The sequence below is a fragment of the Schistocerca nitens genome, chromosome 9, assembly GCF_023898315.1.
Source record: "Schistocerca nitens isolate TAMUIC-IGC-003100 chromosome 9, iqSchNite1.1, whole genome shotgun sequence".
Classification (NCBI taxonomy): domain Eukaryota; kingdom Metazoa; phylum Arthropoda; class Insecta; order Orthoptera; family Acrididae; genus Schistocerca; species Schistocerca nitens.
The window spans coordinates 488,574,617-488,588,412 of record NC_064622.1 but is presented as its reverse complement, the minus strand read 5'-3'; the positions used below and the strand labels follow the sequence as shown (position 1 = coordinate 488,588,412).

At 40.7% G+C, this 13,796-nt stretch overlaps 1 protein-coding gene across 1 annotated transcript in view; it reads left to right on the top strand.

Moving 5' to 3' along the window:
* Window positions 1-13,796, top strand: part of LOC126203295 (uncharacterized) — a 92,946-nt gene that overhangs the window by 17,667 nt on the left and 61,483 nt on the right. The window contains exons 2-3 of the mRNA XM_049937555.1: window positions 7,243-7,341; window positions 8,206-8,367. Of these exons, the coding sequence (XP_049793512.1) occupies window positions 7,243-7,341; window positions 8,206-8,367 (261 nt within the window). The remainder of the gene's footprint in view (window positions 1-7,242; window positions 7,342-8,205; window positions 8,368-13,796) is intronic.

The window sequence follows — 13,796 nt, the reverse complement described above, 5'->3', positions numbered from 1 at the left end:
ATGCAGTGTTATCTACTGACACAAATGCAATTGCTGAGCACTATGCTCGACCCTGTGCAGCAGAGAATTACCCCCAGCCTTTCACACTCCCAAATGGCAGATGGAAGGGAAGTCCTCTCATTCGCTACACGCTACAGTGAGTCCTATAACACCCCATTTACAGTGGGAGCTCCTCAGCGCCCTTGCTCATTGCCTCGCACAGCTCCTGGGCCATATTGGATCCATAGTCAGATGATTGAACAGCTTTTGTCTGGCTACAAGCGACATCTCCTCATCATCAACTGGATGTCGTGTGATTGCGTCTTTCCATCGCAATGGTGGGAGAGCACCATTGTTCCAGTGCTCAAACCTGGTAAAAACCCGATTGATGTGGATAGCTATCGGCCCATCAGCCTTACCAACGTTCTTAATAAGCTGCTAGAACGTATGGTGTGTCAGTGGGTGGGTTGGGCCCTGGAGTCACGTGGCCTACTGGCTCCATGCCAGGACAGTTTCCACCAGGGTCGCTCTGCCACTGATAATCTTGTGTCCCTCGAGTCTGCCATCCGAACAGTCTTTTCCAGATGCCAATACCTTGTTGCCGTCTTTTTTTGATTTATGAAAAGCTTACAACATGGCATGGCGACAACATATCCTTGCCACATTGTAAGAGTGGGATCTCTGGGGCTGCTCCTGATTTTTATCCAAAATTTCCTGTCGCTCCATACTTTCCATATCCAGGTTGGTGCCTCCCATAGTTCCCCCCATACCCAGGCGAATGGGGTCCTGCAGGGCTCTGTACTCTCTATTTTTAGTGGCCATTAACAGCCTAGCAGCAGTTGTAGGGGCCATCCGTCTCACCTTCTCTGTATGCAGACATTGTCTGCATTTTGTACTGCGGCTCCAGTACTGGTGTTGCTGAGTGGTGCTGACAGGGAGCCATCCACAAGGTGCAGTCATGGGCTCTAGCCCACAGCTTCCAGTTTTCAGCTGCAAAGTCGTGTGTCGTGCACTTCTGTCAGCGTTGTACTGTTCATCCGAAACCAGAACTTTACCTTAATGATGATCCACTAACTGTCGTGGAGACATATCGATTCTTAGGACTGGTTTTCGATGCCTGATCGACTAGGCTTCCTCACCTTCACCAGCTTAAGCGGAAGTGCTGGCAACATCTCAATGTCCTCCACTGCCTGTGCAACACCAACTGGGGTGCAGATCGCTCTATGCTGCTGCAGCTATACCGAGCCCTTGTTCAATCCCACCTTGACTGTGGGAGTCTGGTTTATGGTTCAGTGGCGCCCTCAGCATTGCATTTACTCGACCCAGTACACCACTGTGGCGTTAAACTAGCGACAGGAGCTTTTAGGATGGGTCCGGTGACCAGCCCTGGTGGAGGCCGGAGTCCCTCCATTGAAGGTTAGGCTTGCACAACTGTGCGCCAGTTACATTGCAGACATTCATAGTGCTGCTGTGCATCTGAATGACAATCTCGTTTACCCAACCAATGCGGTTCATCTCCTGCATCGGCGGCCCAGGTCAGGGCTCATGATTACGGTTCACATCTGATCGCTTCTATATGAAGCCTCCATGGTTTAAACCTCAACTGAAGCTTCGCCTGCACCTTTCACGTGGCCCTAAGGATGCAGTTACTCCCAATGGCTCAATGGCTGATGGTCACGTTGGCTTCGCCTACATTCACAGAGGCCATATTGAACAGCATTCCTTGCAGTATGGCTGCAGTGTTTTCACTGCAGAGCTGGTGGCTATAGCTTGTTCTCTTGTGCACATCCATTCATGCTCTGGGGGAAGTTGTTTCTTCTGTGTACAGACTCCTTGAGCAACCTACAAGCTATTGACCAGTGCTACCTTCGTCATCCTTTGGTAGTGACCATCCAGGAGTCCATCTATGCCTTGGAACGGTCCAGTCATTCAGTGGTGTTTGCCTGGACCCCAGGTCATGTCAGAATCCTAGGCAACAAACTTGCTGACAGGCTGGCCAAACAGGCTATATGGAAACTGGTTATAGAGATCGTCATTCGAATAACTGACAACATTCATTATTATGCTGCAGGATTTTTTGACTTTGGGAGACGGATTGGCATAGTCTCAGTACACACAACAAACTGCATGCCATTAAGGAGACTATGAAGGCTTGGAAGTCCTCCATGTGGACCTCTCACAGGATCTCTGTGGTTCTCTGCCGGCTCTACATTGGTCATGTTTGGGGCAACCCACGACTACCTCCTGTGCCATAAAGACCCACCTCAGTGTTGGTGCAGTGCCCGGTTGACAGTGGCCCATATTCTTTTGCACTTTTCTAGTTTGGCTGTTCTGAGACATCATCTTCGGTTACCATACTCATTAGTTTTAGCAGACAATGCCACATCGGCTGGTTTGGTTTTACGTTTTATACATGAGGGTGAGTTTTATCATTTTATCTAAGTTTTAGCACATGTTCTTTGCCCCTCAATGTCCCCCACCCTAGTGGCTTTAGGGTGGAGGTTTTAACATTTTGCAGAGTGGCTGGCTTATTCTTTTATTTTCATCGTCAGCGAGCCATGATAACCTGCTGTCCTATTTTAATCTTTTCTACCCATTTCTTGCAAGTGTCTGTGTTTTTCTTGTCCTATTATTTTTCTTGTAGTGTTCATTGCTCTTCTGTCATTCTTGTGGTTTTTCCTTCCTCTCGGTATTGTGCTGTATGTCTAGTTTGTTTTATTCTTTCTCTTAATAGGAGCAAGGGACCAATTACCAGGTAGTTTCCCTTTCCCCCCATTTAAACAAACCAGCCATTCATTGTTACTGGTAACGGAGGCACATAAACGGTCTTTTTAGAAACCCCCACAAGAAATAATCACATACAGTCAGGTCTGGGGACCTTGGAGACCAGTAATGTAAGGCTGAATCATTTGATCCAGTGTGACCAATCCATGTGCAGTTTCACAGGAAAAGGTGTATGGTCCATTTTCCTCTGTCAAGAACACTGTTACAGGAAGCACATATCTCGTTATGCTTGAGAACTTTCTTTCCCCTCTGTTTGATTTGAACAACTTTATTTACCAACAGGATGGGGTACAACCACACTGGCATTCTGAAGTGTGGGAATATTTAAATCAAAGGATTATTTAAATCAAAGGATAATAGTGAAAGTGATCAGTGATCTCATGGATCCTCCACAGCCCAAAATAGCAGACATTTCTAACTATTCTCTGACCTCCAGCATTTTCTGAACAGCTTGGTAGCAGGGCTGTAAACCATTACCAAAGAAGGAATCTGCCCAACAGCTCTGACTACAAACCCATCTGCATTCTACGAACATTATCCAGGGCTTTGAATACATTGTTCATGGACAGTTTGCTAATTATTTAACATCAAATAACCTTTTAAATGAATACCAGTATATTTTATGGCATAACCAGGGCATGACAACTGCTCTTTGGAAAGTGACTGATGAACTGGGATGAGCTACAGATAAACAACAGGCAGCTGTTACTTCCTGTTTCTGTTTCAGCAAAAACTTTCCACACTATCAGCTTTTATGTTCTAGTTGATAAACTCAAAAGACAAATTTTTTGTTAAAGTGCTGTGCAGTGATTCCATACATAGCTTAAATCTCACCAATAGTATGTAATGGCTGGAACAAAAAGGTCACAATAGATGTAGGATCAGGTGCCCCACAAGGATCAGCATTGGGACAGTCAGTCTGCTCATTACATGTTAATGATGTGTCAACTATTATCTCCCACTGCACCTAAGTGTAGATGACATTCAGTTGCATGTAATTGCCTGTCTGACATACCTGTGCACATCCATCCAGCATGTAAATTCCAGTTTACTTGCCCTATCAGTGTGGGTGCAAAGCAAAGGTTTAAAAGTTAACCCATCTAAAATGCAAGAACCTTAGTTGCTCACAAAAGACTTACTACCCCCAGTTCGGAGAATCATTTCCACCATTAATCCTAAATGGGATAATTCTGGACAATCATTTACAATGGACTGAACACACAACTGCAGTCTGTGAGAAAGTGTAAGCATCACTTCACTAACTACAGAAATGTGAAAAACTATTTCCTTTTGAGCTTAAAAGAAGCTTGTTGAGACATCAATACTCTCAATACTTGAGTACGGTGGTGCTGTTCTCAGAGGACTTTCATACAAAAGCTCATGTGGGCTGGAGCTGGTGGTGAAAGCTTGTGTACAATTCTTTGATGATGTGTGCTTTTTTTTGACAGTATCACACCAGCCTGTGAATAGTTATCGTCACTACATGCTGAGAAGTGTAGAGACTATCGTGCTCTGATGGACCACCTTCTCAGTCATTGCACTCCCTCTTATTTGTCTTCATCTCTGCTGTCTGAACAGCGCAGTGGAAATATTCGATCTCAGTGAAGCAAAATTCTCTCTGTACTGTCACATAGCACTGCCATGTTCTGTAAATCATTTTTTGTATCAGGAACTCAAATTCTGAACAATCTTCCTCAAACTTCAGAACACAGGTAATGGTCCATCTTCCGTCATAAGTCATCTCTCCTACATTATGTTCAGCTCATTCTCATCAGCCCACTTTCCCCAGAACTTGTTCCAATCTCTAATTAGCAGAGTTCTCTGTTCATATCCTCCATTTTCCTAACAGCCATTTCAATCTTCTCCTCTTCCTGTATCCATTCCCCTTCTGATAATACTAAACATGACTTCTAATAATCTAAGTTATTGTATATCATTCTAAAGGCCCTTTTTATTGTGATGTTATTATTAATGTTGTTCATTATTATTAGTATCCTTAGTGCTATTATTGCTATTATTGTTATTGTTGTCATTGTTGCCATTATTGTCGTTGTTGTTGTTGTCATCATTGTTGTCATTGTTGTCATCATCACAGAAGTTTTGTAATACCTTTACTATGTGTTGCTCCTGGTCAACTAAAACCTTAAGACCTAATCTAGTGGCTAAATAAGCAATAAATAAATGAAAGACCTGCAGTTGTGCCAATAAATTGTTGGGTGATTAATGTCTCTTCCAAAAATGACTGTATGATTGAGAAACACATAGAGTTTATAGTTTGTTGAAGTTTTCAGTTACTTCTCGGGATGGGTCTGATGGTCTATACAACCCAATAATAATAAGCTTTTGCCTCCTCCCATTACTGAATCTTGCCCTAATAATCTTCCACACAATTCTGATTTCCATCTCAGTGCATTTGATTTTATTTCCTACTGTGACAAATACACCACCTCCATTTTCCAACAGCCTATCCTTTCAATATACACATAAATTAATATAAAAAATCTCGCTATCAGTTTTGAGTATGAGCCATGTTTCTGGACCTAGTATTATACAAGCCCCACTATTTTTTAGGATTGCTTCAAACTCTGAGACACTTGCAAACGTTTCATAGATTGGTCATTTGAATTCTAATCTTCTCAACTGTGAGGGTGTTTCTTTTGCTCTAACATGAATGCTTTGGTCTCCTACAACTGTTATCATCTGGACTGTATGGAGAGCCAAGTAATTCATAAAATCCTTATGTCTTAAAAGTAGCACCCTATGATGTGGTAATCTTATTACCCATTCAGGGAGGACCATACAGCTCTCAGCCCAATAGCACAAGCCCAGGAAGTGGCACAGAACCTTCAAAGTTTCTGGTTCAAGCCATCTATGCATTTCAGCTTTGTTTGTTTGTGTTCCACAGATACCATCAAGGAAGAGAACCTTCAAGGATGTGTGGAATGGGGTCAAGTTATATATTAACAGAAGGCAAAGAAATCATTGAAATCTAATCTTTAAAGTGCATTAACAATTCACTGTCTCACTACACTGCTTAAAGCTACTCATACTTATGCCAACTAAAGTTAATAATGGAAATTAAAAACTGCTGTCTCCTCAGTTACAGTAGGATATTGCTGTTCACCCACTATTGATAGCTTATCACTTGATTGCCATAGTATTGTCCAAAATAATAAAATCTTTACCTAAATCTTTAACTACTGATCCTGTTTAAAGTACATTACTTCTTATCATACAGCATTAAAATGCACACTGCCATTTGCCACATAACTAGAACAACTTTCTAAACCTTGAATCTAGATACTCAAATAATTTCTAGAAAGAGTAGCTAATGAAACATGTTTTTAATTTTCTTCTGAAGCGTTAGTGATACCCAATTTCCTTTTTATATTAGAGTGTATCCAGCTCTAAGGGTAGGGAACAGATGAAACCAACTTGGTTTATCTTCACTCACCAAACCCCTATCCCCAGCTTAGATTTTGGATATACTCTTCTTCAGACAGGTAAAAAATCTTATCTACAGAGTAAACACAAGAGACAAATCACTTTCACATTATGAACAGTGTTAACTGTACCTAGTATGTATGACAAAGCAGAGAGACCTGGAAAATCTGTTGGAGTCAGTGGTGAGATCTCTGAAACTGTGTCTCATACTCCTGTAAACTGTTTACATGTTTTGTTGCGTAGCATACTACATCATTTTATTTTCATGTCCCTTGTCATTTTTTATGTTTATTTTATACAAAACATTCAGATGGCTGTGACCTTACCTTTCCATTGTTAGAATGTTTAGCTCTAACACTGTCGCCTCCTATTGTACCTGCACTAACTAGAAGTAAGTCTCATACTAATTGAAACTTTAATGCTAAAATTGTCCATAGACTAACCTCATAGAAATATTTACCATTTATACTGAGATACCTGGTTTGAACGATATAACAAAGATATTAAATGATTATTTACAAAAACTTCCATGATTTACTATTGCCACAAGCATAGTGTTAAAGGACCTAAAGTTGATATTGTGAACCAAAATGGAGATGATGGGCTCATAGTTGGTTCAGTGGTACAAAGATTAATACTCACCGTAAAACAGATTTATTTCAAAAATTAATAAATTTCAAATACTAGCGATAGACATTGGTGATCACCACATAAAGTTCAAAATATGAAATTTCTAGATGTCAAAATGGATAATAAGTGGAATTCTCAGGTAGATAAGCAATCCTTCTTTCCCACTATCAAGCTTTCTAAGATATAGTGAATTGTTAAACTGAACACTTTGTATTAGTATTTCATTTTGTCATTACTTTAATAAAATGTTTGTTTTGTAATTTTTCCCATTATAGATATATATAACAATATGTTCTGTAATTTTATGTCATGAGCATAGGGCCTAATCTTATCTTTTGTCAGCATCCTTAAACATCATTGTTAGATTATAAGGTACTTATGATCAAAATTAATTTTCATTTTTAGTTGTTGCCAGTGTGGGATTGGACATACCTTTTCTACGAGTCTTGTCTTGTTACCAATCCATTTTATGGAGACTACTCTCTGACAGAAGAAGATTGCATTGTAAGTGCAAATGATTTAATAATGTTTGTTGTATAACACTTCATTGCAGCAGATATTTATTTATTTATTTATTTTTTTGTGTGTGTGTGGGGGGGGGGAGGGGGAGGGGAGGGTTGTATTGGATATATTATTTTACTCAGTTAGCTTTAAGGTACAGTGTAGAGTCTGAAACTGTTTTATGACTTGGTGGTTGCTATAATTATACAGAATGTGTACATTTTTAAAAATCTATAAAATTAGGAGGAGACAGCCTGCCAATACTTACCTTCAAGGGTTGAAATTTTCAGTTCCAAGAGCTTTGTCTCCCATCATCCCCTGAACCTGTGGTCTGTGAGATCTACCCTTCCTTTCAGACTTTGTCCCAGCTTTCCTTCTTGGAGCAGAAACTAGCATTTCCAAATGACAGAGTAGTTGTTACTACATTCATGTCTGTTGACAGTACTTAGAATTTCACCTCCTGAACATAAACACATCATCTCCTCTTTCTCCTTGAACATTTATAGCTTCCTTATGTGTATTTGCATTCATTGTGTTAGATAAATAATCAATATGATACTTTATATTAACAAGCCATTCAAATGCTCTGTTCTTTTTAAATTTCATATTAACAAGCCATTCAAACAATCTGTTCTTTTTAAAGTAAGATAGTCTGTAACACCAATGAATAACAAAACACTGAGCTCAAATGCATTGGCTTACATTGGTAAATAAATAAAAAACTGAATTAAGTTGAGAATGAAATACATTATGTTTTGGTAAATTTCACATCCATAGTGGTACCACACTGGCTGTGTGTGTTTTTATTGTGTGCTTTGGGCTACTGCACTCTGGATGCCAAGTTATTTTGCAGGTGTCTGTTGGCAGAGTTGTGAGACGCTGGATGCCATTGATCGGGTTGGTGGAGTCTCGTACGAACAACTGCTAGACAACTATCTCAGCCGAGATGCTCCATTGATCGTTGTAGATGCCATGGACTCGTGGCCAGTTATGAACACAGATGATTTCTGGTTTGACAACATCACACAGGTTTGTGAATCTGTCACAGTCCTTTATTAACTATAGCTGTAATGGATTACTATAATAAGCACAGTATTATACACTCCTGGAAATGGAAAAAAGAACACATTGACACCGGTGTGTCAGACCCACCATACTTGCTCCGGACACTGCAAGAGGGCTGTACAAGCAATGATCACACGCACGGCACAGCGGACACACCAGGAACCGCGGTGTTGGCCGTCGAATGGCGCTAGCTGCGCAGCATTTGTGCACCGCCGCCGTCAGTGTCAGCCAGTTTGCCGTGGCATACGGAGCTCCATCGCAGTCTTTAACACTGGTAGCATGCCGCGACAGCGTGGACGTGAACCGTATGTGCAGTTGACGGACTTTGAGCGAGGGCGTATAGTGGGCATGCGGGAGGCCGGGTGGATGTACCGCCGAATTGCTCAACACGTGGGGCGTGAGGTCTCCACAGTACATCGATGATGTCGCCAGTGGTCGGCAGAAGGTGCACGTGCCCATCGACCTGGGACCGGACTGCAGCGACGCACGGATGCACGCCAAGACCGTAGGATCCTACGCAGTGCCGTAGGGGACCGCACCGCCACTTCCCAGCAAATTAGGGACACTGTTGCTCCTGGGGTATCGGCGAGGACCATTCGCAACCGTCTCCATGAAGCTGGGCTACGGTCCCGCACACCGTTAGGCCGTCTTCCGCTCACGCCCCAACATCGTGCAGCCCGCCTCCAGTGGTGTCGCGACAGGCGTGAATGGAGGGACGAATGGAGACATGTCGTCTTCAGCGATGAGTCGCTTCTGCCTTGGTGCCAATGATGGTCGTATGCATGTTTGGCGCCGTGCAGGTGAGCGCCACAATCAGGACTGCATACGACCGAGGCACACAGGGCCAACACCCGGCATCATGGTGTGGGGAGCGATCTCCTACACTGGCCGTACACCACTGTTGATCGTCGAGGGGACACTGAATAGTGCACGGTACATCCAAACCGTCATCGAACCCATCGTTCTACCATTCCTAGACTGGCAAGGGAACTTGCTGTTCCAACAGGACAATGCATGTCCGCATGTATCCCGTGCCACCCAACGTGCTCTAGAAGGTGTAAGTCAACTACCCTGGCCAGCAAGATTTCCGGATCTGTCCCCCATTGAGCATGTTTGGGACTGGATGAAGCGTCGTCTCACGCGGTCTGCACGTCCAGCACGAACGCTGGTCCAACTGAGGCGCCAGGTGGAAATGGCATGGCAAGCCCCACAGGACTACATCCAGCATCTCTACGATCGTCTCCATGGGAGAATAGCAGCCTGCATTGCTGCGAAAGGTGGATATACACTGTACTAGTGCCGACATTGTGCATGCTCTGTAGCCTGTGTCTATGTGCCTGTGGTTCTGTCAGTGTGATCATGTGATGTATCTGACCCCAGGAATGTGTCAATAAAGTTTCCCCTTCCTGGGACAATGAATTCACGGTGTTCTTATTTCAATTTCCAGGAGTGTATATTTAAATTGAGAAGTAGTCAACTAAATCCACACCACATAAATGTTCCATCAATGTCACTTTATTTGGAAGTCAGTTATCATCTCTCTGCCATACTGAATAACAGAGACTGACTCAGTGTACAAAAAGAGGATAGTGGGAGTGGTCACAGGCTTGTTTGACCCACTGGAGAATATTGTTGGATTGCCAAAATGCCTGAACTGGTGGATGCTGGAAAGAGGCATTAACTGCCCTGAACATTTCAAGAACTGGTATAAAGTGAGAAAGCTAGGATTATATTACAGTCCCCTAAGTCATATGGTCTGCAGGTGCAAGATTAAAGTAGTTAAGAGGGGATATAATGGAAAATGTAAACATTTATTTTAAAAAATCTTTACAGCCATATTTATTAATGTACAAATCTAAAATTTTGTATGTATAAATCAATGTGTTTTAATGGAAAAAATAATATATGCAAGATTAATATTTTGCCAGAAATTTTAATTTTTTGTAGTCTTTTAAATGAAAAGCCATAACTCAAATTCTAATCACGCAATTAATTTGGAAATTTTATTGTAGTGTCCTGAGAAGGTTATAAGAACACTGAACTACATTTATTAATTTATGGTACAAATTATATCACTAAGAGTTTTTAATTTTGCACATCTTAAATTAACTTTTTTTCTACATACAAACATCTAAAATTCAGAATGTAATAGCAGGATCTCGTGTTTTTTGTTCCAGGAATGCAGCAACATGTGTAAACAGTTCATTAAAATTTCATAGCATTAGTGCATGTAATTTTTCAGAAAAGGTTTCTAATAATGTAAAAAATGTAAAACAGAGAAAATGAGGTTCAAAGATTTTCGTCTCATATTTCTACATGTAACAACCTTACCTCAACTTTCCAATCCTCCATCCTGATACTCCTTGTCCTCAAGGTTTCGCTTCTCTCCTCTTTGAATCTGGTCTGCAGCTTGCGGTCCAGTGGCTAGCATTGCTACCTCTGGATCACAGGGTCCCAGGTTCAATTCCCAACCAGGTTGGGGATTTTCTCTGCTCAGGGACTGCATGTTTGTGTTGTCCTCATCATTTCATCCTCCTCATTCATGACAGTGGCTAGATTGAACTGTGGGGGAAAAAATAGGAAATTGGACTGTGAACAAATTGGGACTTTGTACAGGCACTGATGACTATGCAGCTGAGCTCCCCACAAACCAATGATCATCTTCAAATCTGCCTGGTCTGTATTTGCGGGCAAGACACTGATCTGTTAGCTTTTTTGTCTCTGCTCTTGATGATGGTGTAAAATGCTTTTGTTGTAAACAAACCAGGATCTATACCAAATCTTTTCAGCACTTCAATTCTGCCATTTTTCCATTATTGTAAATAAAACTCCATATTAAACACCTATTCTGATTACTCCAAGTTCACAGAGTGTCCAAATTAAATTATTGAGCCTTTCATTTGCATTTTGTCTCTTTCTGTGGAGACATTTCCTCTGTAAATCAGGGCTTTCAACAAACCTGAATATGGACTTAATTGCATTCATAACAGGTTCCGGTAATGAGTGTTTATGTGAATACGTCTCATTTCTGTTGTTGAACTTAAACCAGTCATCTTTTGGACACAGATTGTGCATTAGCTTTTGGTCAGTGAGTAGCTTGTGGAAAAAAAATTGCCCACACAGCATGCCTCATTGCCTCTAAATTATGTGTGTTTTATCCTGATAGCTCTCCCATGAAATACCTGAAGAGAACCAATTTCTTTCAGAGTAAGCCTGCCTCTTCCTCCTAGTGGTTTTCTATCCTCAAGTACTTCACCTTTCATCTCTTTCAGCAAGCGACGAAGCCTACAACCAAGCCTCTTTTGGAGGTGGCCAACACATTCCAACTTTTCTATTGTTGTATTGTATGGATTTTTATCTGTTACAGTTTTGAATGAAGCAGTCCTCATCGTCAAGTTATTTAGTATATCTAACACCATACTGGTCCTCAGATGTGGAGAACATCCTCACAACTACAGCAATCTCCATGCCCCCACTTTAGCCACTATAATTTTTAGAGCATGCTACTGCATGCTTTTCTTGCCACAGTTTCTCACTGTCTTCATTGTTGGACAGTTTCCTTGTTGCACACTGGACACAGTATTTAGACATAATTTCTACATCTAAAACTTTACCTGAGTCAATACCAATAACATATGCAACTCCATACAGAGATGTGTGACCCCTTTTCATCCAGGTCCCATAGACAGACACACACAGGTCAGTAACATCTGGAGGAGATTCACTGTCATGAATATCTATCCCAGGATCTATTTCTTTTTGGTTTGTTTCCACCAATTCCTTCACTGCTTTCTTCATAAAAACTTGGGCAGTATCACATACAGCATTAGACATTTTTTTTTTTTTCACATCTTGCACAAGGTGGAGGCATGTTCAGAAAACCACACAAGAAATTACCTCCTTCCCTGCCCTGTCCAGGGCATATGCTAACCTAAAATTGCTTTCATAGGTACTGGTGTCAGTTCTTTTGGTGGAGGAAAATGGAAATTCATTGCCACACGAAATACAAATTAACTGAAAATCACAAGCTATTTCTACTCTTCTTTCTTCAACAACAATCATGCATTCTGTATTTTTACAGCTAATACATGTTCATGAAAACTTTATAGTCTGTCAGGGAAGCTCTAAATCAATAAGTGTGAATCCATATTAACATGATTCACACACCTGTACAATGCTCCTGTCCCAAGTTTTGATGCTGAAGCTGAGAGCATATTTTTATCATTTTGAGCTGCTTCCACTTTTTGTCGGTAAACAGATTTCCATGAAACTTCAGTTTCATAAACACAGTTTTTCCACCACCCAGTTTTCCATGTAAAGGTCTGCGAATTCAACATTCCACTTACTAATATGTGTTAATATTGTCAACATGTAAATAAACTACATGCAAGAAAGTTTTCAGCCAGAGATATAGATGTCAGCCGAAGACATAGATGTCAGCCGAAGACATCGAAAGAAAATAGCCTTCACACTGACAAATTCCACTGAAGCAAGCAGTTTCCCAAATGTCGGAAATGATGGGAGTGCAGGGTTAATCAGTTCAACAATTTAAAGGCATTTCTAAAGCTGCTATAATGATAAAATTCACACACAACATAGATTAAACTGTGCAGATCAAGAAAAATAATAATATTGAAAAATCGATTTTTTGGACCAATATCCATTACATCCCCCTTAAAGCAGGTGCAAAGTTATTTAAGCACTTGATCTCCCCACCACAGAATTCTGCCCTTCACTTCAGTGGTTTTCAGAGTATGGATATAGATTTAAATGCATGCATATGCATACTTATAATGTTCTTCAGCAATTTCGTCTAAGATGATTATTCACAATTCGTGTTTCTTCAGGTAGTTAAATGTTTTTGACATAAAGTAGTGTTAAGATTCAAATAATGAATCGAAAAGTTTAATTATTGTCATCAGTAAAAGTAACAATGATTCAATTTTACGCCTATTCCTAAATCTAAATCTATCATGGACATCATCAATGCAGTGGGACAGCAAGGCTTCCTCTTGAAGCAGCTAAAGAAGTATGTCATGAAACCTGTAATGCTTCCACGAAACAAAACCTATGAAACAAAACATCTCTAGCATGGGGCATGTGACCACATGGAAAGTAAGAGATGATCCAGATAACGTGGTCTTACAAGATGACAAACACAAATGCAATTGTGGTGCTGTATTAACAGGATTATTTCAACAAGGTATAAGGGCAACTAGAAGACAGTGCATACAGGAAGATCATTAATATTTATTTATTTATTTATTTACAATTTATGTCTTGGCACATTAATATTTATTTATTTATTCATTTATTTACAATAAATAAATAAATAAATAAATAAATATTAATGCGCCAAGACATTGGAACTGGAAACTGTGGCACTTCTCAAA